General features: G+C 43.6%; 1 protein-coding gene and 1 long non-coding RNA gene across 3 annotated transcripts in view; both read right to left on the bottom strand.

Annotated features, from left to right (window-relative positions):
- LOC109282157 (uncharacterized) overlaps positions 1–5,050 on the bottom strand; it is a 29,669-nt gene extending 24,619 nt beyond the window's left edge. The window contains exon 1 of one of the 2 annotated variants that reach the window (XR_002089050.2): positions 4,752–5,050. This is a non-coding gene — a long non-coding RNA (uncharacterized LOC109282157). Of the gene's footprint in view, positions 1–4,182; positions 4,497–4,751 lie in introns of those variants that run through there. The other variant, XR_002089051.2, reaches the window with a different exon arrangement.
- A 3,396-nt stretch (positions 5,051–8,446) lies between these two features.
- Positions 8,447–17,151, bottom strand: BATF3 (basic leucine zipper ATF-like transcription factor 3). The gene is made up of 3 exons (XM_006268126.3): positions 16,888–17,151; positions 16,113–16,217; positions 8,447–13,964 (listed from the first exon to the last, which is right to left on the bottom strand). The coding sequence occupies exons 1-3, from the start codon at positions 16,963–16,965 to the stop codon at positions 13,779–13,781; spliced, it is 369 nt and encodes a 122-aa protein (XP_006268188.1). The 5' UTR covers positions 16,966–17,151; the 3' UTR covers positions 8,447–13,778.
- Positions 17,152–25,158: the final 8,007 nt, after the last annotated feature.

Below are 25,158 nucleotides of genomic sequence, written 5' to 3'. Positions count from 1 at the left end.
TTGGACAAAACTCTTCTTCTTTTAGCTTGTCTTCATCAGCCCAGCAGGTCTCACTTAGGGCAGCAATATCAATGTCACATCTTGCAAGTTCTCTAGCGACTATGGCAGTCCTTCTTTCAAGATGCTCACTGTTCAGGGAGTCCTTGAGAGTGCGGACATTCTGTGTGTACCACTGCTGCAACTGCTTCCCTGGCCCAAAGCAGAGGAGGGGAGTGGCTCAGGCCCCAGCCCAAAGCGGCAGAGAGGGGAATGGCCGCAGGCCTGGCTCAAAATGGCAGGGGGAGGCAGGGAGCAGTCGTGGCCCCAGCCCGAGATGGGGGGAGGGGGGAAGGATCCAGACACAGGACTCTGTCCCTGCTTGCCCCCAACCCCTGTCATACTTGCTGGGTAATTTGCTAGTTATGAACATAATGATAACAATATGTACATGGGCATGTGCGTGTACTGTTTAGAAATCTCCTAACAAACCAAAGTAACCACATAACTTTCTTGTTATAACTCTCAACCTCCTTTATCCCTGTTTATACTATACTGTTTGGATCCTATCTACAATTACATCTTAGTCATGCAAGCTATTCTATGTGGGCTGATTTAAATTCTGAACTTCATTGAGTTCAATAAAGCTCCATGTAGGAGAAGGGATCTGCCTGCATGTCCCAATTAACAGACATTAGATTATATGATCTTTGAGGCAGGGACTGCGTGTACTTTTAGGTCTGTAAAGAGTAATTTTGCACAATTTGGATATTGCAAAAATAAGGAATTGATAGTAATAAGTAATATCCTAAAATAATCTTTAATCCAAAAAGATCTCTTTGAAACTTTGCAGCCCTTAACTATTAGTCAAATTTTTAAAACAGCGTTGATGGGTCAGTTCTTCTCTAGATATACATGAGCAAGGGTGCATGACTTCTCAACAGATTGACAAGCAGGTCCTAAGTCCAGCCAAGCAAAAGATGATCAAAATTCACCTGGGAAATTTTTAGCACTATGTATTATCGTCACTTACAGTAAACAAATTAAAAGAAAGACTAATCCTCTCTAGAGATTATTTACCCCACAAACCCATAGTGCACTTGGAAATTACTGTACCCTAAAACAGTTTTAAGCAAAGATGAAACTTGAACAGCTAAAAGGGAACTAGTCTGTCTCTTTAGTATCAAATCCTGTTTTAAACCTTTCTGCACTTAGAGACATAGCATCCTGTTTACACATCTAATCAACAAACAGGGTATAAGAAAAACTTAGAAAATTGCCTACAGTCCTCCATCAAATGCATATTCCCAAAATTGATTATGAAAAGTTGTTATTTTGTACTATAAGCAACTAGACTGAGTTTGGGAAGTTCCCAAAGTTCTTATGACATTTTGGGGCTTGATTTTTTTTGCTGGTATACCTTTTCATGATTGATCAAGGAAAATAATTAATTTTCACAGGGTTTAAATAAACAATAAAAAATAGGAAAAATCCCACTCTCTTTTGACCTTGCCTTAGTCAAATTAAACTACTTTATTTTAGTTTATTTTACTAAACTACTTTATTACCTCTCCATACACTTCATGCATAGTTCTAATTTTCCTAGTAAAATGAGCCCAAGAAAAATGATAGCAAGGTCATGGTTTTCAGATCTTGTGGAAGCTGTGATGTATTTAAAACAATATTGTAAACCTCACCTCAGATGCATAAGGATGTATAAGAGATTTTCTAGGTCATAGGGTCTACTCTGGTACTACACAGAATCACATCATGTAATCCAATTGAAATCTGTCTAAAAATAATTAAGTATTTCCATCCACTGCTTCTGTTGGAAGGCTGGTATTGAACTTAGTTCTCTGTTGGTTAGAAACTTTTTTTCTAATTTCTCCTCCCAAATTTATTCATAGTTAGTTTATGCCCACTTGTTCTTGTGCTAACATTCTTTAGCTTAAATTGCTCCTTTCTTTCTCAGATGTCTTCCCCCAACCTCCAGAATGTAATTATAAGGATCAATTATATTCCTCTCTAACACCTTGTTTTGTTATGCTAAAATAGACTCTCCATCCTAGTATCCTTCTCTATATGTGTTCCAACCTGAATTATTCTTTCTTGAACTTGGATTACTAGGATGATATACAAAGCAAAAAATTTTTGGTGCTATCTTCTATTGGACCACCTGTATAATTGGGAGAGTTGTTAGACAGGCTTTCAGGCACAAAATACCCTTTATCACAGGGGTGGGCAAAATGCAGCCCGTGAACCAAATGTGGCCTGCCAAGCCATTCTATCTGGCCCGCAGGACCCCTAAAAAAATTAGAAAATTTATATTAATCTGCCCTGGGCTGCCTGTCATGTGGCCCTCGATGGCTTGCCAAAACTCAGTAAGCGTCCCTCTGCCCAAAATAATCGCCCGCCCCTGCTTTATTAGATCCCATAACTACAAGACTCCTACCCTACTACAGAATTATACATAGCATTCCAGACAAAGCTTTAACAGTTCCTATATCTACTGGAAATACATTACCTGGTAGATTCTAGGAATGTATTTGCCCTCTTCATCACCTCATCACATTGGTGACTCATAGTTATTCTATGACTAAGGCATCAAATTCTTTTCCCTCTTCTGTTATTTCTAATTGATGAGCCTTCAGCTTCTAGCAAAAATTCTGGTTATCAGTCTCTGAGCATGTTTATATGAGACACTTACTGCGCAGTAGCCTAATAACACTGCGCAGTAGCGGAGTAGTTAAAAGCCACGCTAATAGCCTACTCCACAGTGTTATTAGGTTAATGTGCAGTACGTGTCACACAATAACCATGTACCAGCATGACTGCACAGCCATTCTAGTTACTGAGCATTTAGTTAATACTTTATTAAGTACTAAACTAAATGTGCAGTATCTAAGATGCATTAATGAACATGTAGACACGCCCTCTAAGAATGTAATATTGCACTTTGTAGTACATTTCATCCCATTTCTATAATTCCAGTCTTCAAGGTCATCCAATTCTTCCTGTATGATATTCAAGTCCTCCTCTGTATAGGCTTCCCTCACTTTATGCTGTACACGCGTTCCTGGCAAACAGCACGTAACTCAAATTTGCATAAAGGGAACCCTCTTTACAATGTAACAAATAAGGATACATTCCAAGACCTTGACTGTACTGACCCCTAGACCCATTTGTACCACATTTACAAGACAATTTTGGTACTCACCAACAGCAGACAGTGCACGCAAGCACAGGGTGGTGGTGAATGTTACATAATGGGGATGGCAACTACAGAAACACGTGTTGCAGACAATGAGCGAGGAACACAGATCCACACAGGAGACTATATTTTGGTGCACATCACTCCCACAATGCAAAGCAGCTGACTGCGGGATTCCACCACATCGATTGCATAAGAGTGAATTTACCTTGCATGTAACGAATATTTGGTATAGAAAAGGATCATCGCATAAGAGTGAATTTCAAGATACAGAACCTGCATAAAGCAAGGGGAAATCTGTACTGAAGATGCTTCCTGACTTTGTGTCATATGTAAATTGTATCCACTCCTACTTTTTGTGCAAAGGTTATAAATAAAAATATTTAATAAGATTGGTCCCAGACTGTTCCTTGAGGAACTCTACTAACAATCTCCCTTCATCCCAATCCTGTCTTTTCAACAAAGTTGTCATCCCCACTTTAGCCAGTTATGTACCTTACAATTCTTGTCCTACTTCCCATCCTCTAGCTGAATTAATGATTTCCTTCATTGTGCTATATCAAATGTTCATTAGCACTCAGATAAATAAGTTATGCTTCAGTTCTTTTCTCTTAACTTCTTTTGGTTTGATGCATGAAATCCAATGGGGACCTCTTACCTTTCTGGGACCTCACCCACCAGGAAGCACAGGGTCAGGGGAGCGCAGGACTACATCTTGTCCATGATGGTAGCACCACCTGTCTAGGCTCTCAGGCCTTGTGGCGGCCTCTCCTGTCAGGCTAAGCTGCAACGGGGTGCCCCTCTCTGTTCTTGTGACTGGGAGACAGCTAACAGGTCTGTCTAGTACAAGTCTAAGTCTGAAGGAAATATCCTGTAAATGTAATACAAATGAGAAGGAGACTGTATAGAAGAAGTTATAGTAGGAGTCAGTAGAACTTCTTATATAAAACTATAGCGATTAGAAGATAATAGCCAAGTCTGCATGGTAAACTTACCGTTCCTGTAAATGGTCCTCTCGGGTATACTGCATTATTCTACACAGACTGCCTCCTAAATCAGAAGTAGCTGCATACAAATGGTACTTTAGGCAGACTAAGTAGTTGTGCAGTAGGCTAATGGGCATTGTCATTGGACAGTATTAATCAGCCCACCTGAAACTCCACATAAATTCACTTCTATTAAATGTTTACAACAACTGTACACATATAGATCTCTATAGGAGGGCTGAAGGTAGAGATGGGTAGCCACAGCATTCTATTATGGCTTTGTTACATAGAGACTATCTTGCAAAATAAGCCAGGGTGTGAGTTTAAATCTCAATAGCCATTCAACATTTGGACATTTTAATTCTACCCTAAGAAAGCCTGTTTGTAGTTTAGCTTAATCCACCCCCTAAAATGTGCAATAAAGGCTTTCTTAGCTTTGGAACAGAAGTGTTGGGAGCAAGTGCAGAACCTTGCAATAAATATGTTGGCCTTTTCCCTGAATAGACAAGCCAGTATATTCTATGCTCGTGGGTAGAGCAGCAGCATTTCTGTGAGGGGATGGAGAGGGCTTCACTCACGCGGCAGCCAGGCAGCAGGAAAGCAGCAGCAGCACTATGCAGGGAGGAGTGGTAGCAGACGGCTGGTGGTGGCAGTGTGGGGGTGGGTTGGAAGCAAGTCACATTCAGAGCTAAGCTTTATTAAAGTGGTCCTCTGCTCCAAAATGTTGCCAACTTCTGTTCCAGAAGATGGTTTAAAAACTGTATGGGGAAAAAAAATCAGTTCAATTCTATGGAATTTTTCCCTAAGGAATCATCTGGGGAGTGCATGACTTTTAATATGGTTTCTTATAAAGCAGTACTTACTCCAAGTTTGCCTGTAACTAAGTTTGGGTTAAACATTAGCAAGCTTGGGAGAGATCCCTAAGGGGTTTCTGAGATATTCATGTGCCATTGAAGTTCATGCAAACCTCCATATTTGCATAGTTTAAAATCCAAATTCTCTCTCTCTCTCTCACACGCACACACCACACATTGTTTAATCTGTGTGCCTGTATAACACGTTTCTCCTATGGCTGTCTGACAGTAATGCAGGGTATACATACGGTAATCTAACTTCTATCAAGATAATACCATCAGCTTTTGTAACAGTAAATCAAACCTACAAATTCTCCTGCTCATCAGACATGCTTCCTTCCTGTGACAGGAATGATACCGCAACACTGATGGGAAGAGGAGAAGGGATTTTTTTTACATTCACTTTATTCACCACTTTCTCTAAGGTACTTAACCAGAAATTGTAGGCTGAATCACCAATGGAAACTCCAAATGCTGTTTGCTAGAGCTGTTACCCGTGGACAGGAAGCAGTTTGTTTTTATAGGCTAGAGTAAAGGTTATGACACTTTAAATACTTCTTCACCAAGTAGAGGTGGCAACTTCTCTGATTCTTTTCAACATCCAAGTGACAGACACCAACCATGCATTTGAAGCCATTTTCTTTACGTACAGCTTACAGAATGCAGCTTTACTTTGCATGATATCCTTCATTAAAAAAAAAATGTGTTCCTTAATTATTCACAAAACAATACTGTTACAGAGACAAATGGGCTGAAGGCATGATGGGCTGGCACCCTTAAAGACTGACTCTTTCAGACATAACAGGAGCAGAAGGAAATTCAGAAATATAGGCACAGAAGAAAACACAGCACATGAAATGAGAAGGAGAGAGAGAGGATGGCTGTTCCAACTAATAACAGCTGCACAGGAGATTAGCAGAGGCCAGGGGAGGAGCAAAGACCACTGCAAGTATGAGTGGTATCAATGGAAGGAGGAGAGACAGGGTTTATAGTACAAGCTGTTGCAAGTCCATGGATGTTTGGGAAAAAAGGGGAAATTCCAAACAGGAAACTTAAACTACAGCATTATTCTTGGAGCTCTTTGGGAATGTGTGATGGGGTTATCATTTTTTTGTGAATGTGACTGATACTTGCAGGAAAGAAGATAATGGTACAGAAGAGGATTTCTGTAGAGGAGAATTCAAACCAATAGTGTGCACAGACTGTTGTGGAAACAGAAGAGGCACATGCAGAAGGAGATGACAATGAAGCAGAAGGAAAATTCAGCATCCAGGATAACACCAAGATTATAAATGTTAAGGTAAATGGAAAGTCAGAGTTCATCCTGGAGATGAAGACCAGTTCAAGGATTCTATTGCTTGTCCAGAGAAGCCTTTTTGGTTTGGAGAGATTTGCCTGAAATAAGTGGAAATGGAACCTACAGGTCAGGCATTCTGGATGAGAAAGAGGTGGACGGGGAGGAATCAGTAAAAGGGAAAAAACAGTATATTGTTATGGGCCCCACAGACTCTCCAATATTTCCCATTTACAAACTTAAAGAGATATTTTTATTATAAGTACCTATACATTTCATCCAGTCCCAACATCCACATCAGGTGTGACTTCTTGTTGCAGCTTTTACAGTAGAAAATTCTTAAGTGCAATTTTCAAAAGAAATTACAGTGGCTGATGCCTGAAATGGTTGAAGGATGAGACTTTTGCAGGACAGCATGATGTTCAAATACCACAGGGATGGGTAAGACAAGAGCCTTAGCAATTAAATCACAGCCACAGAAGGGCAGGAATGGTTCAAGTATAGTCCTTGAGGCAGGGGATGGATTTGCCCTCTCAAGGTCTCTTCCATCCCTACTTTGCTTATAATACTTCAGCTTTCCTGAAAGAAAGGAACATTCCATTAAAGTCAAAGAAGCTGCAGTGGTGTAACTGAGATTGGAACTAGGCCCATAATAGTAATTGAAAATACACATGTAATTTTGATGGGCAAAATGCAATTATGTCAGAGACTGGAAACTAGGATTCATCAAACTTTTTGCACTTAGTTGTCATTTAATTGTTGGGCATCAATATTTAGAGTAATTAATGAATCAACAAAAATGGAAACTAGACAATTTAGCTCAATTCATTGTGTTACAATCACAATAATTTTGCTTGCTGAGGTCTACATTAGAAAATACAGCAACATTCCATGTTTTCAGTGTCTCCTGGTACAGACAAAAGAAACTGCACTGAAAACCAATCAAGCAGACTGTAAATATCAATTAATACAGATATGCAACATCAGTGGGAAAATAGATTCCTTTTTTACTCTTAAAGTATCCCGGACAGGCTCAGCAAATGGGAGCATGAGAACTTGATGGTGTTTAACACCGAAAAATGCAAGGTTCTCCACCTTGGGAGGAAAAACCTGCAGCATCCTTATAGGCTCAGCAGCGCTACGCTGGCTAGTACTATGGAAGAAAGAGACTTGGGGGTCATCATTGACCACAAGATGAACATGAGCCTGCAATACAATGCTGCGGCTAGTAAAGCAACCAAAACGCTGGCTTGCATCCATAGATGCTTCTCAAGCAGATCCCAGGATGTCATTCTCCCCTTGTACTCAGCCTTGGTGAGGCTGCAGCTGGAGTACTGCATCCAATTTTGGGCTGCACAATTCAAAAAGGATGTGGAGAAGCTTGAGAGAGTCCAGAGAAGAGCCACGCGCATGATCAGAGGTCAGGAAAACAGACCTTACAACGACAGGCTGAGATCTATGAGGCTCTTTAGCCTGGAAAAGTGCAGGCCAGGGGTGATCTGATGGCCACCTATAAGTTTATCAGGGGTGACCATAAGGATCTGGGGGAACGTTTGTTCACCAGAGTGCCCCAAGGGATGACGAGGTCGAACGGTTATAACCTACTGTAAGACCATTTCAGGCTGGACATTTCTTTACTGTCCGAGCCCCCAAGGTCTGAAATAGCCTGCCATTGGACGTGGTTCAAGCACCTACATTGAGCACTTCAAGAGTAAATTGGATGCTTATCTTGCTGAGATCCTATCACCCCAGCTGACTTCCTGCCCTTTGGGTGGGGGGGGCTGGACTCAATGATTTTCCGAGGTCCCTTCCAGCCCTAATGTCTGTGAAATCTATTAAATCATTTTAGGATACAGTACTCAGTGTCTATTATACTCACACTAAAGGTTTTTTTAAAATGACACTTTTCATTGATTTGTTTTGCCTTTGAAGGCTAAAATTAGCTTCTAGAAATCATGTTAGCCAGTCTGGACTAGTTCCAACCCCAACTGAAGATAATGGAAATACAAAAGGTTGGCCTGAGCTCAATCTGTTGGTCAACTAAGTGTTTTTCATTTTGGTAAACTTGAGCACCATGCATTTTGTTTCTTAATTGTGTTAAATGAAGGCCATAAACAACCAAAAGTAGACAAAGAACAATTTTAATTGTGCATTTGAAAACCAAATCCAACCTTCATTTATGTACATACAACAAGGATACAATTCACGTGGTAACTCTCACATATACACATCTGAAAACAGTTCAGATCCAGCCTACAGTGCATCCTTCATATATACTATACTCTGAAAAGAGAGAGAGATCAAATTCTTGGAAAACAAGTCAAACCTTTTGGACTTTTTCAAAAGTTAGGTGATGGCTAATCCTATTTAAACCAGGTTTAGAATATATGTTTTGATGGTGAATTAGCCTGTTCCAAAAGGAGAGATCTGGAGTTGAAAAAAGATCTGTTGTTTCCTTTACAAAGAAACCTTTTCCTTTCTGTTCTTCTTTCTGGTTCCCTATTTGATGATACAATTATCCCAGCCTCCCAAACACACTTTCAGTTTTGAACTACATTGCAAAGCTGCACTCTTGTGCGTAGTTACTTTATTCAGAGTAGCCCCTTTTTATTTACTCCATGTAAGTTCATGATTTAATAGTTCAGTTCCTTTCTGACTATGTGATTCATCTCACACTAGTCACTGTATAAGTGCACAGTAACACCAAATTTATTTAAGACAAGTTGCTCATTTTTGCTTCTTTCAAGGTGCTTTAGGCTTCTATTATCCCTTTCAAAGTTGTGAGCTCTTTAATAATTTTCATTGCCTTTTATATTTCAGAAGCCACTGGAATCCTGCTGCAGCAGCACAGTGAGGACAGCTTAGAGGACTAACAACTAATTAAAGGAGTAGTATCTAATTCCTGTGCTTTATCCAGCTGCCATAGGAAAGTCTTCTGCAATTCACTCAGTTGTTTTCCTTTATCAGATTCAGAATTAACCTGCTAGAGTGTACATGCTCATCAGCCAAAAGCTAAATTCCTAGGTGTGCTAAACTATTAGACTTAGCTTTATGAATCAAAAGAGCCATGATGCCTGCTCATTGACTGGGGAGTATGACATTTTCTATACTGATACTGTCATAAGACTGAACACAGCTTTGTAAAGTTACCAATAAAAGAAATGTGTTTCAAAGTGTTTCTACATACACACACAACCACACTCAGGGAAAGGCACTTTGGAAAAGTTAATCTCTGAGAGGATCCCTTTGTAGAGATCCCTGCACATCATTCTGTTGAGGTGTACATGGAGAAAAGATTATCCCTGATGGCTCTTGGAATATCCTCAAACCTTGTAGATCCACAGAGATCCATGGGAATCGAAACTGATTTGTATGACCTTGTGTTTTTATGCTGGCTCTGACTCTCCCACACCTCTGCTGCCCTACCTGCATCTTCTCCTACCTAGGCACTTCCCTCTGATACTCAAGCTGATAGCACCATAATAAATACTACTGCACCAGGTTGCATTATCTTTCTTGGAGTAGCTCCAGAGGATAGAGTGAAAGATGTATGTCCTGACTCTACTCCCAGGTCCTTCCTATACCCAGTCTCCTCTGCTTCCTGTGTGGATTCCCAAGCACCCAGTGCTCTGTAGGAAGGGATGAAGAATGTTATCATGGGGATGTTTTGGGTCCTCTTCCCTAAAAAAATGAGGGAAATACAGACTCTGTAAAGTGAGCTGAAAACTACTTCTGTGGATGTTGACAATGCACCCAGCAACATCTTAGAACCTGAAAAAAGCTTTTAAAGGATAGGGACTTCCTTCTCTTAAAACAGAAATTTGAGATCAAAGCTACAAGGAGGTGCAGGGTATCCTCAGGGGACACAAAGTTGACAGTAGTTCCTCCCCAACCCTCACTATATACTTATTTTTTCAGTGGCTGATGTTTCAAAAGCTATTAGAGCTCAGAAACATAAAGGACATTGCTTTTAAATATTTAGAATCAAAATTTGCCCTTAGATATACACATATGCGTAACTCCCATCTAAGGGCAAAACCTATTCCTTTAAGCCTATCTCAGGAAAAAAGCCAGATGGTGAAGTGACAGGCATGGTGGAGTGCTAGAGACCAGCATGATTCAAAGTTCAATAGGGAAATTGGCTGAGGGGTCGTACTCAGAGAGTAGTGGTGGACGGGTCATTTTTGACTTGGAGGGAAGTGGGCAGTGGGGTCCCCCAGGGTTCGGTCCTTGGGCCTGCACTGTTCAATTTCTTTATTAGTGACTTGGAAGATGGGATGAAGAGCAGCCTGTTTAAATTTGCAGACGACACCAAGATTTAGGGTGAGGTGGGCATGCTAGAAGGGAAGGACAGATTACAGCAGGACCTGGACAGGTTACAGGGTTGGGCAAATGAAAATAGGATGGGAGTCAATTCTAACAAGTGCAGGGCGCTGCACTTGGGCAGTAGGAACCAGCAGCATACATATAGGCTGGGGAACTCCCGTCTCGAAAGCACGGTGGCAGAAAGAGATCTTGGAGTCATTACTGACTCCAAGATGAACATGGGCCAACAATGCAAGAACACGGTCAGTAGGGCTAGCCGTACCTTGTCCTGCATCCACAGATGCATCACAAGCAGGGCCAAGGAGGTGATCCTCCCCCTCTATGCGACACTGATCAGGCTGCAGCAGGAGTACTGCATCCAGTTCTGGGCGCCGCACTTTAGGAAGGATGTGAACTGCATTGAGAGGGTTCAAAGGAGGGCCACTCGCATGATCTGGGGACAGCAGGGCAGACCCTATGAGGAGAGGCTACGGGACCTTAACCTGTTCAGCCTTCACAAGAGAAGGCTGAAGGGGGACCTGGTGGCCATCTATAAAGAGTGCCTCCCAGATTAACAAGGAATAACAGCCTTAAGTTGCTAGAGAGTAGGTTTAGACTAGACATCTGAAGGCACTACTTCAGAGTCAGGGTGGCTAGGATCTGGAACCAACTTCCAAGGGAAGTGGTGATGGCTCCTACCCTGGGGGTCTTTAAGAGGAGGCTTGATGTTTACCTGGCTGGGGTCATTTGAGCCCAGTTTTCTCTCCTGCCCATGGCAGGGGTTGGACTACAAGGTCCCTTCCGACCCTACATCTATGAATCTATGAAATATGAGGAGGATACCTCTTTGTCTGACTCCACACCATAGCACACAAACTCTTCAAACTACAGGATTGCTTAGAAGTTATGGAAAAATAAACAGTTTTTCAATCCTTTTCTCTTGGATTTTGTAACAATTCTTCCATTATGAAAGGAAAATGTATGTGAAGTTTATCTGTTAAAACCATTAAAAAAAATACTTCTGTTATTTAGAAAATTGGATGAACAGAATGCTCAGCTAGGTTTACATTATCCTTTCTTTTCAGAGCAATTGCCTTAGGCATGTAACTGGGACATGGGGGAAAAAAGAACTACTAGTGAATTACAACACATATAAAAGGCCCAATTCAACCGTACCTATTTTCACTAGCTACAAAGACTTAGACCCAAAACTTAGAGCGAAAAATGATTTTGCACTTACTCTGTGCAAAGTGGGCAAGCTTCATAGATTCATAGATGTTAGGGTTGGAAGGGATCTCAATAGATCATCGAGTCCGACCCCCTGCATAGGCAGGAAAGAGTGCTGGGTTTAGATGACCCCAGCTAGATGCCTATCTAACCTCCTCTTGAAGACCCCTAGGGTAGGGGAGAGCACCACCTCCCTTGGGAGCCCATTCCAGACCTTGGCCACTCTAACTGTGAAGTTCTTCCTAATGTCCAGTCTAAATCTGCTCTCTGCTAGCTTATGGCCATTATTTCTTGTAACCCCCAGGGGCGCCTTGGTGAGTAAAGCCTCACCAATTCCCTTCTGTGCCCCCATGATGAACTTATAGGCAGCCACAAGGTCACCTCTCAACCTTCTCTTGCGGAGGCTGAAGAGGTCCAGGTGCCCTAGTCTCTCCTCATAGGGCTTGGCCTGCAAGCCCTTAACCATAAGTGTGGCCCTTCTCTGGACCCTCTCCAGGTTATCCACATCTCTCTTGAAGTGCAGTGCCCAAAATTGCACACAGTATTCCAGCTGCAGTCTGACCAGCGCCCGATAGAGGGGAAGTATCACCTCCTTGGATCTGTTCGTCATGCATCTGCTGATGCACGATAAAGTGCCATTAGCTTTCCTGATGACTTTGTCACACTGACAACTCATGTTCATCTTGGAGTCCACTAGGACTCCAAGATCCCTTTCCACTTCCGTGCCTCCAAGCAGGTCATTTCCTAGGCAGTAGGTATGCTGGACATTTTTCCTCCCTAGGTGCAGCACTTTGCATTTCTCCTTGTTGAATTGCATTCTGTTGTTTTCCACCCGTATGTCCAACCTGTCCAGGTCTGCTTGTAGTTGTTCCCTGCCCTCCGGTGTGTCCACTTCTCCCCGCAGTTTTGTGTCATCCGCAAACTTGGACAGAGTACACTTCACTCCCTCGTCCAAGTCGCTGATGAAGATATTGAAGAGTATCGGTCCAAGGACTGAGCCCTGCGGGACCTCACTGCCCACACCCTTCCAGGTTGATACCGACCCATCCACTACAACTCTCCGGGTACAACCTTCTAGCCAATTTGCCACCCACCGGACCATGTAGTCATCCAAGTCACAGCCTCTTAACTTGTTCACCAGTATGGGGTGGGATACAGTATCGAAGGCCTTCCTGAAGTCTAATGAAGTCTTCATGAAGAAAGAGGACTCTCCCTATTCTAGGGAATAAAACACTTTGAAGATTGACAGGTCAAGGGCCAAGGATTAGGGAAGTGAAAATGAACCGCGCTTCAACTGCTGCACATACTTTGTAAGGGAAACCAATAAGGCTTTTCAGTAACAACCTGAAGCTGGTGATAAGGCAATAAAACATATGTTGAAGGCACAGAGATTAGCATTAGACTTCAGATTTGTCCAGTAAGCAAAAGTAAAGGTGTCCAAAAGGCATGGGATATTGAAGAAGGTGGAGAGCACCATAAAGATACAGAAAGAAAATTACTTTTATTAGCCAAATCTTAGTGTAAACAAAAAATGAATCACCAAGATATGTATAAAATAAAAGGTAGAGATGACATGAAGAATAATTCCAATATAGTGCATGGGAGGGGAGCAAATGTAGGGAAGGACATCCCAGCTCATGACCTCTAGTCTTTTTTGTCACTGAGTGTCCATCCAGCAAAAGCAGATCTCATTAACCATGATCCAGATTCTACCAAGCAGAAAATGTAACTTAATTTTGTTTTTCCCACATTGGTGTTTTCCTGAGATTCAGCAGATCAAGACACGTGTGTGAAAAAGACTTATTAAGTCAGAACATCCCTCTGCAAGGGCAGGATATACCTGTATTGTTGTAAGGAGAAGCAGCTGGATCTTTAAATCTCTCCTGTCCCTGTACAACAATAATCAGCACTTAAAAGAGCAGCTGTCATCTTGGCAGGCAGCTGGTGAGGGCATCAGACCTAGGTATGGTCACAAAGTTCACGGAACAGTGCAATAAAGGGCAGATCTTTTCATGGTCCTTCAACACTTCACTCAAATGTTTCATCTCATCTGTTAGCTTCCCAATTTCTCTTTTCAGGGAGGTATTTTCTTGTTCAAGGCACTCATATTCCTGAAATAAAGAAAGGAAGCCTACTCAGTCCAAAATGTTCCTCTTGGGGCCTCCTATCATTATTTTATCAAATGATGGGAGGGAAAAAAAAGATCACTCTTGTTTATAATGTAGTCTTAAAAATTAACATCAGACAAAAGACTGAACTAGCTTTATAAATACATGTGCTTGTAACAAGATAACTGCCCCAGTGTCTTTGTTCTGACTGAGCCACAGTCCAGAGTCCAGGCCATGAATTGTGGCAAGGACCACGTAGTGCCACTCAAGAGAAATTTTGAAAAACAACATGTAGCCACTTTTGCATACTTTGACCCTGGGCTGATCTATGTTGTGCAATTAATTGCAATTCATGGGTGCTTTAGGATGTTTAGGCTCAAAGTACTCCAAATGGGCCATTCCTGAAGCCAGAAAATGGAAGTGAAGGATGTTTTCCTATCCCTGCCCTCTACTTCCAACTTAAAGGTGGTGTCAGAGTTCAATGGGACAATGATTCTCTCTTGCAGGGGGCGCAGCAGGGCAGCTTTGTGTTGACTGAGCTGAGAAAAACCAAAATACCTAAGTCAGGCAGGACAGAGTGATGGTCTGGTTTGGGAAATTGAGCAAATATTCCCTACTTGAATATATACCATTCTGCGTAGCTGTAATCAGCTGTAATCAGCCACGTAGGACCTTGGGGTCTACTGGGCCCAATCTCTGGTTTTGGTAGCAGCCAAAAGCAGCTGTTGAGAGGAATTACATTTCCTCTTACAGTACCTATTGTATAAACTGATGATTGAAAAAGACCTAAAAGTTTCTGTGAACCCCTTGTTCACAGCTATCATACATTGTGCATGTGGGACTTGGACAGTCTGCTGAAGTTCTTTCCACATAAAGTGAACTGGCATATTGTCCAATGCTGGACAATGCCATCTTGCCGACAGTATTGGTTTCAGTAAAAAACAAAAATAATTTTATTTCGGGTCTTTAGTTTCAACTGAACATGGTCTAACAGCACTTTCTTGATAATTCTTAGCTTTCCAGCCACAATGACCAGCAAGCAAGTATGCTAGAAAATCATGAGTCACTATGTGTTCCCGTCTGAAAAAATGAAAGTATCACGCAACTTAACAAAAGTAATACACTCTCTTCCACTTGAGATGTCTTTATTATTCATCCATTTAAATTTGAAGGAATTTGAAGCTCATAAGAACACTTGAAAGAATCAGATGCTACCTGGGCCAGCTGCTATGCTGATTTCTAAACAGTTTGCTACAGCATCCGAGTCTTGTCCAATGTGTATTACTCCAATCCTGAGCCCCTCTTGTAAAGAAACTGCATATGGCAATAAGCTTATTGTTTGATTGCAGAGGAGCTTTGAAGCAAGCTCTTGTACGTGTTAAGAGAGGAAAAACTCAAAAAACTGTGGTGCTTCCCCTCTAGGTATAATTGTATTCAGGTGTGGTGATGCTTGTAATTTTTCCTGTTCTTTTCTACCAGCCCCAAGGACAAAGAAATAATAGAAACATCTTCTGTGGATAATTCTTATTTACACAGTGTAGAAGACAGATAGAATGCTTGGCTGAATGGGACCTTGAGCGCTATATCACTTACATAAAAGCATTAGTAGCTGAAGTCCTGAATGTTTATATTACAGTGTCATCAGCAGTCCTGCTATACTGGATACTGAGAGTTACAGAAAAGAAACAAAATAGCTATTCTATAAGCTTTCCAACTGGAGACCCAGTAAGCTCTGTCACACTGCATTACTGAGGCAGAGAACACAAGACAATTTTAAAAAAGATCAATGTTTATATAGATAATGAAAACACCTAGTTACATAAGAGTATGAACCCTCATACCTCAGTTCCCTTTGGGAACTGGAAAAGAAGCTTTGCCTGTAAGCTACCATCTCTTAATTGTTCCACCTCGTGATTGTTACACCTCCAGCCAACAGCAGATATTCAGTGTCCGAAACAAAGTATTACATTACAGAGACCACCTGCATGATGTGGCAGGGAAACTCATGCATCTCTCCACCACACCCACAGTTGTTCTCACTAAATTAGTATGAAAAAACCCCCCACGTGTATTTAAGAAATTCCTGGTACTGTTAAATCCCAGACATAGCACCGAAAAAAGACAAATTGAGAACATAAAGGTGTCCATCACCTCATGCAGTTTATCTGCTTTCTGCGTCTGTTTCTTGCGGCTTCTCTGGGCAGCCACTCTGTTTTTTTCTCTCCGTCTTACTTTCCTGTCATCTTCTTCATGACCCTGGAAAACAAACCCACACTTTTCTGAGCTTTCTTTAAAAAATAAAACAGAATTGAGATTTTAAAGCAAGGAAATCATTTTTAGTGTGAACAAGGAGGCAAATCCATGGGTCACGGTGACAGTGCTTCACTCTGACACCGGGCATTCAAAGCGTTCTGCAAGTGGCAACAACTCTCATCGCACCCTTTGTACAGAGAGGGGAACCGAGGCACGCAAGGGCGCAGCGCCCCACTTTCACAGGTCCCAAGCATTTCTGCTCCTGTCGAGATGAGCAGTTCCTTGAGCCAGGCTGGGCAGCAATGCCGCAGCCCAAGCAGGAGCCGCCTGCCTCTCACAGCCTTAACTGTCTGAAAAGTGGATGCAAAACTCTCCGGGATCGCCCAAGGAAGGATTTCACATCCACTTTTTTTTTCAAAGCAGCACAGACAGCCACAGGCACAGCCGGGCGCCAGGAAAGCAGAGCCCCTGACTCCGCACCCCGACCCTCGCTTGGTCCGAGGCTAAGACGGGGGGCAGGGAGGCCGCCTGCCAGCACAGCTACAGCTACAGCCCTCGCCCTCACGGGGGCTGCCTGCTGCTGCCGCCCGGCCCCAGGGGCAGGGGCAGGGGCAGGGGCACCCCCTCCTCCCCGCCCATGCCCTGCCCCGCCCCGCTCCGCCCTGGGCGCTACCTGTGCGGGCGGCTGGTTACCGCCGGCCGAGGCGCTGGGCTGCAGGACGCTGCCGGAGGCCGGGAGCCCGTGCGACATCCCGGCCGCTGCTCCGCCGCCGCCGCCGGCGGGAGCCCACAGCACCGCCCCGGCCGGCTCTAGGGGAAGGCTCCGCCCCGCGGCATCCCGGCAGCGCCTGCACCTGGCGCCCGCTCCTGCCCGGCCGGCCCTGCCCGGCACGGCACGGCACGGCACGGCACTGCACTGCACTGCACTGCCGGGCTTCCCCGGCGCCTGCCCCACGCCGCCTTCGTGGAAGTCACGTGGCCGCGTGGCCCCCCCTGCACACACATGAACACCACACACCCCGACAGCCCTCCCTCCACGTGCACACACACAGCTACAACTGCCCCCCCGCACCGCACACACACACGCCCCCTGACGCACACCCCCTTGAACCGCACCCACCCTCTGACGCCCCCCCCTTGCACTGCACACACACAGACACCCCGAGACACACACACCTCAACAACCGTACAACCCCCACCCCCGACACGCACGTGCACACACACGCCCGGCTCCTCTCAGCAGCGCCACGCGGGGCTGGTTCCCGTCAGCACCCACCGGGGGCTTCTTTCAGCCCCTGCACCTCAGGGCAGCCGCCGTGGCTTGCTGCTCCCTCTTGGCAGTCCGAGCAGACAGAGCAGGGCCCGGCCGGCCCGGCCCCCCTCCAGCAGCTGTGGTGCCGCAGGAGGCGCTGCCCTGTGTCTGAAAGGCCCTCTTGAGGCGTGAAGTTGGGGTGCTCCACAAGGGCCCCACAGCACCCTGGCAAGGGCCCCTGGGATCCTTTCGAGGGTGTTGTGGTGCAGGATGCCCCACCACCGGGTGAGCTCTGTGCAAGCCTGATTCACAAGAGAAGAGAAACCCAGAGATTTCCAACAGGAGCCCGCAGAGTTCAAGCACTGAGCCCTGCTGGGACCCTTCACAGACTCCTAGGACATGAGGGCTGGGAGGACACCTAGTCCAGCCCCCTGCTCAGAGCAGGATCAGCCCTGGCTACATCATTACCACCAGGGGAATAGGAGGTTTAGCCAGGACTTAAAAATCTCCAAGGATGGCAATTCCACTGCCTCTCTGGGTCACCTGGCCCAGTGCTTCACCACCCTCCTAGTGAGAAAGTTTTTCCTAATATCTAGCTTAAACTTCCTTTGGTGCAGCTTGAGCCCATTGCTCCTTGTTCTGTCATCTGCCTCCATCAAGAACAGTCCATCTCCATCTTCTTTGGAGCCACCCTTCAGGTAGTTGAAGGCTGCTGTATCCCCTCCCAGTCTTCTCTTCTCCAGACTAAATTTGCCCAGTTCCCTCAGCCTCTCCTCATAACCCATGTGCCCCAGCCCCCTAGTCTTTTCATTGCCCTCCACTGGACTCTCTCCAATTTGTCCACATCCTTTCTGTAGTGGGGGGCCCAAAACTGAACACAGTACTCCAGATGTGGCCTTACCGGTGCCAAATAAGGGGGAATAATTGCTTCCCTCAATTTACTGGCAACAAACCTACCAATGCAGCCCAGTACGCCATTAGCCTTTTTGGCAATGAGGGCACACTGTTGACTTACAGTCAGTTTATTGTCTACTGTAACCCCCAGGCCCCTTTTTCTGTAGAGCTGCTGCTTAGCCAGTTGGTGCCCAGCCTCCAGTCTTTCAGGTTTCTTTGCAACAGACTTCCTCTAGTATTTTTCTATAGTCACAAAAAATAAACAACTGAAAACAGAGCTGGCACTTTCTAAGGGCCGCCTCCAGTCTAACAAGTTTGAGACCCCCTGTGGTTAACTAGTCACTGTGTCACTTGGCACAGTTGGCAGTTGGAGGCAAATCAAGTCTGATGGTTGAAAATGCAGCTACTTAGTTAAAAGACTGAGAACAAGTTATTCCACATCCCTCACGGAAGTAATATTTATAGCTCGGCAATGTTTAAACAATACTGAGTTTGTCTCTTAACCTTCAGGCTACTATTCAAATGTGAACCCTTTCCTCCTCAAAAAGGGGAGCAGGACCAGCACCACCAGCACACCTTGCAGTGCCCTACAAGAAAGGATTGACCCCTGTTGTGCTTTTTGAAAGAAAGGTGGTAAATGCCTGCCTTCAGCAGAGGTGGTTCCAGCCTGCAAAACCTGGGTGGAAGGAGATGCCACCTGTAGGAACAGAGTAAGGTACCAAAGTCCCAGTTAAAATGGTGATGGATAGCCATGCTGCATATCTACATACAGAAACTAATTACCTGACCTATCATATGCTATTTTGCTCAACTTTGAAATTAATAGGCTCAAATCCAACACATATATATTTTATGGTATGTTAATTACGTTATGTGTGTATATATGTTCACACGTACACACACACACACACACAAATATATGTATGTAAAGTTGCAGGTGTCCTATCATTTTGATTTAAATGGCTACTTCTACATTTTCTAGTTTTCCCTGGGCTTTCCATTTGATTAATACAATCTAAATTAATCTCAGATTATGCAATTTGCCAACCAATGTAAAAACCAACACCCCTTTCTTTGTAGAATCTAGCCTCAGGAAGGGACTCTGAAAGTCAGAGAGAGCAGGAGTATGACTCTAGTCTATCAGTTAGGGTGTGCCCCAGCGAGATCTGGGTGCAATTTTCTGCTGCAAGAATGGTTTGTATTAAAGTATCATCAGTTAAAATGCATTAGCAGTCCTTAAACAGGGACTGGAAATGATGAGCGCCTGTTCCCAGGGAGGTCCCCTAAACACAAGACTATGGTGATATTCTCACCCTCTTTCATTGCCCCAGTTAATCTTTAATTATGTAAAGTGGCACAACTTCAGCAACTGAGTGTGCTCATACCCTAAGCTACAGGGGTGTAGGTTGTAGCCATGTTGGTCTAAGGACACAGGCAGACAAGGTTCTTTGGGTGAATCTGATATCTTTTATTAGACCAACTTAAAGCTTGCTTAATAACTATTTTCCAACTATTTAAGTTGGTCTAATAAAAGATATCAGATTCACTCAAAGAACCTTGTCTGCCCATACCCTAAGCTAACAGCCTTTCCTAGGAGACAGGGGCTAGGATCTCCCTTGAGTAGAAGCATGGACTTGAACCCAACTCACAGTGAACTACTGGAAAAAGGGAAGCAGGACTAACACCACCAGCATCCCTTGCAGTGTCCCACAAGAAAGAATTGACCCTCCTTTTGTGCTTTTTGACAGAAAGGCCATAAAGTGCCTGCCTTCAGAAGTGGTTCCAGCTTGCAAAAGCTGGGTTGGAACCAAAGTAGGGCACCTAAGTCCCAGAAAGAGGAAGGATTAAAAATAGACCTCTGTCTTTAGCATCATCTGTGGGCTAGTTTGAACATCCCTTTCTCAGGTACCTAATTCAGTGATCTGACTTCCATAATGCAGACCAGGTGCCCAAGTACCTATGTAAATCTGGATCCCAGTCTGGATCCTGGTCCATGCCTCAGTTCCCCAACTGGAAAATAAGAGATATGAGCTTTTTCCTATGGGAGCATGAATAGATTGAAGGTTGTGAGACACTTAAAATACTACAATAATCAGAGACAGAGTACTTACAGCAGACACCAAGACAGCCCAGCTCTTTTTGCTAATTTGCTATATTCCTTGGGCAAGATGACTGCTTTCATTTTATCTGTTTGTAAAATGGGAATCATAACAACGTAAAGCTGTATCAAGGTGGGGGAAGAAGGGAGGGGGTCAAAGAAGAGCTTTTGTTGAGGTATTTTAGAATCTCAAATGACTGATCCTCTACTCACCATCAGCCCAGTCACCACATTTGGGATATCAGTATGGACTGTGGGAGTTTCTGCCTTTTGTAGCTGGGTGCATGGTCCTCTGCTTTGGATCTCTTGACTCTAAAATCCTAGCCCTTGCAATGGCAGGACATTGACAGTACTTTTGTCCCCCTGCCTTAACTGTGGCAAGTGAGAGTAGTTTTGATGTTTCAGGCTTTGTGCCTGGTAGTTATACTAAGAGGAAGGCAGAGCCTCCCACAGTCCATACCAATATGACCGTGGGGTAAAATTCCTTCCAGATCCCAAATATAGTGACTGGTTTGATGCTTAGTAGAGGAACAAGGCACTCTAATCAGGAACCTTTGGGGGGTTTTTTACATCCCAACAGTAGTATTGGCATATCTTGCCAAAATCCCCAGCTGTAGCTTCAACTACCCCTCAGTACTTCTGATGAAGGCAAAAAAATAAAAAAAAACCCAAAAAACCCAACACCCATAGCAACAAGATGGGAGATATTTTCTTCCCAGCCCCACATGGTAACTTGCAATACTCAGAAGCCTAGTAAAAAGCCAGACACTTGACACCCTGCACTGTAATTTAGGGACCACAAACACAACTCCGTGCATCTCATGCCTGGATTGGAGAATCAGAGCCCTCTTCCATCCTGCTATCCACTTAATAAACTTATTGCAGCTCCTTTAATCTTCTTTCATAACCAAGCCAGTTGTGGAGCTTGTCTCCTGCTGCTAAGCACAGTTCTCTCCATTTTTCACCTGGCCTTCAGAGCTCTTCTCATAACCTCCGAGTAACGTGTGGGGGTGGAAGGTCCTCTTCAGATTCCAACTATTTCAGTTAATGGTTTCATCTAGCGTCAGCATCTATGACTCTAAGGTAACAGCCTTTCCAGCAACTGTTCTGAAAATGTGCACACAACTACCAGGAAGATTACTTGGTTTATATTTAAGACTCCCATGTCCGTAGCAACCACATTTTTTAATTTTCTCTTGCTAATAGGGTTTTGGGTTGATAGACCACATGCGCCACAGAAGAAAGGTTCAACATGTGGGTAGCAAATTGAGAATTACCAGCTACCTGGAGGCTAGCTGCTTTATTGTAAAAAGATAGCATTGCTTTTAAAGAAGATTTTGACTTAATGAACATGCCAACAAGCAATGCCTGTACCCCACAACTTTTTTGTTCAAATGTATGAGCATAACTGTTGTGCTGGAAAACTAGTGGCTTGCAGTAGATCCAAGCCAGGCTTGTTTCAAGTAAGTTCTGCTCATGTTTCCCACATCTGGCTGAGTCATAGGAGGACCCAAAGGGACCTGTAAAATCTTCAAGTCCAGTCCCCTATCATGGGCAGGAGGTAACTGGGCCCAAATGAGCTCAATGAGGTGCTTGTCCAGCCTCCTTTTGAACACCTCCAGGGATGGTGACTGTCCCACCTCTGCTGGGAGTGTGTTCCAGATTCCAGATACCCTTGCAGAAAAGTTTTTTCATATGTCTAGCCTAAATTTTTCCTCAATTAGCTTGTGCCCATTGGTCCTCGTCCTCCCAAGGGGTGCCTTTCTGAAGAGATGCTCCTCTATATCTTGGTGTTTACCCCTGACATACTCATAGGCAGCTATTAAGTCACCTCTCAGCTTTCTTACTCAGACTGAACAAACCCAGTTCCCAGAGTCTCTCCTCATAGAACCCATCCTCCAGGACTCTAATCATATGGGTGGCCCTTCTCTGTACTCTTTCTAGCTTATCCTTCCTGAACTGTGGTGCCCAGAACTAGTCAGTGCACCTTCAGTCAGGTGTAGCTATACCATTGCTGTAATCCAGACTTCAAGCATCAGGCTAGTATCACTTCTGCACCAACCAGACCTTCAGAATTTGAGCAGGAGGGAGTTTTCTACCAGTCCCCAAGATCAGCCTGACAGATGGTTCTGAACAAGGAAACAAATGATGTAAAAAAACTGCTTTCTGACTAGTGCTGAAATTTTCTACCACCTCTGTAAAAATGCAAATGAAACAGTACTGTGAACTGGAATGATGGTTTTAGCCCAAGCTTCTTGGCAAAGACTTGTCAGATAGAAAGTGAATCCAGAAAGCAAACTGTAAGTAATCATTTGGATTTATGACACAATATACAGCTCTCTCTACAGTGCAGCAGCAATGGCTGTTTACAAAGCATTGACCACTACAATTTACAGGCTAGATTGTCCATAAAGAGACATTGAAGTGCCACAGACAATGCAAATACAAGGGCTGTTTTGCAGAGTGCAAAGCAGAATCAGTGCCCCTTCCCTCTATACTTTCATATTTTCAGAAATCCCAAGAAAATCTCATTTAAAGTTCATCTTTATTTTAAACTTTGAGATGCCTTCTACCCGTTAAGACACTGCTACACCTTTACTATTGAAAAAACAAAGAGGATTTTTGCTTAAAATTATGCTTAAAAATGACAGGTATGCCTACCATAGGAAAGTATAGTCAGGGCAGGAGTCACCAGATGGCACTATTACATGAACTGAAGTTATTTTTCTTAATATGCAAGACCAGCCTAGCTAGCCTTTGGAAAAATGCTGAATTGCTAGTTTCATGTTTGATAAAGGGGTGGAGAGCTGTGGCAATCAGTCAGAGCATTTTGCTTCCTGCCTTAGTCTTTTCAGTAAAAGTCATTTCGCAACAAGTTACTTCTTTATGAATTGTGCTTTGGTGATTGAGTGGAGATTTCTGAACGAAGAAAATGAGTTTACCTGTGTGCCATGTCTAACCATCTCTCTTCAAGAAGCCACAGTGCAAGAACAAGTTAAACGAAGAATTTACTCAGACCTTGCATCACTTATTTTTCCAATGGGACAAGTTCTCAAGAGGAATTAGTGACAAAGAGAAAAAAAATGTATGGGCACAAAAATCCAGTATGAGGTAGGTGATTGTATAGAATTCGTAAGTTTTATTAAGGAAAATTGCAGACATCTGATGTAATACCAATTTCACCTAACTTGAAAATAAAAAAAGTTTGAAGCATGTGAGGTTGCAGTAAATGTATGCTTTAGCTGCTAGTCTTAGTAGAGTTCAACTCACCCTGTGACATGAACTCTAAGGGCAGCTTTTTGGCATCCCTGCTGTTAAGCATGGCTCAGAATTATCAATAGAAATCTTGAAGTTCATATGAGGCCTCTGCTCAGATTAGACGTCACTCAGGGGACTGAGCTTTAGTTTATTAGATTTTCCCGAACACCTTTTGCTCAATGAGTAAAGCCACACTCACCTATGGTTTCTTCTTCCATTTGACTATGTGACTTCTTTCAATCCACTTCTTATGTTTGGATTAAAAACATTAGATTAGAAGGGGCTCTTTAAGGGAGGGGCAAGATCCGACAACCCACAGAGCCATTGGATCCATCTTATAGACACGTGGCTTCAGTGGCATTTGGCAATGGGAGCTTCTCTCCTGTCATAGTAGGGAGAAGTGGCAGTGGCTGGGTTTTACACTTGCCCACCTCTGACCCAGCCCACAGTCCAAGTTGCCAACTGCTACTCTAAGGTCATTGAATCATCTTCTATGTTTGCAGACAGACATTTATCCAGAGGTCCACAAGATCACCCACCAGGACCATTCACACACCATAGCCATGAAGAAATATGAAGATAAATGCTACAATATGCTATAGGTAATGAGCAGGGGAGACCAGGGCACCAAAAATGCTCTGACAATGCAATGGTAGGGAATTGGTTAGGTCACGTGGCTAGGTGACTCAAGACAGAGGACCATATTCCATGCTAGAAAACCAACAAAACAAAACAAAAAAAAATGTGCCTATGATCCTTGCCAATCTGACTCTGCCAATGTTCCTTCCTGATCCCAAATCTGGCAATCAGTGTGACCATGATAAGGCTTCTTCAGCTACATAAGTAAGAGATTTAATTTCTAAGTACTGATAAAGGAACGAGCACAAAATCCCACCTGTAGCTATGACCAATGTTCAGATCTCCACAGGAAGGCCAAAAAAACAACCACAAAAGACCAAATAATCATTTGTAAAAATAATAACAATAACAACAACAAAACTTCCTGGCTCCTACATATGACTAACACATGGAGATCCAGTCACCTTTCAAACCTAACAACAGGATACAATTTTGAATCTACATAGAATAGGTACTATCCCCTTCATAAACTTGTTGAGCTCCAGCTTGAAACAATTCAGATTCCTTGCCTTCAAAACTTATTTCTTTTCAATCTAGTGCACCAGACATCCATTTTCACTTCATTCAAATCTCTCACGGAAATCAACAAAAATTAACTCATGTCAATAGGGTACCTCCATCAGCTTATTTTATAAAATGTGCTTCGAGATACCTCCTCTTTGGTTCTCCTAGGGCAGGGGCGTCAAATTTGCCTTGTGCCCCAGGCTAAATCCAGACCATGGGGCTTTCTGTGGGCTGGATACAGCCCAAGGCAAGGGGGGGCTGTATTCCACTGCAATGCCATGTGAGAAGCATGAGCTGCC

This window comes from Alligator mississippiensis, chromosome 1 (assembly GCF_030867095.1).
Source record: "Alligator mississippiensis isolate rAllMis1 chromosome 1, rAllMis1, whole genome shotgun sequence".
NCBI lineage: Eukaryota > Metazoa > Chordata > Crocodylia > Alligatoridae > Alligator > Alligator mississippiensis.
Note: the sequence above shows the minus strand (reverse complement) of the source record. Positions and strands in the feature narration are given on the sequence as shown.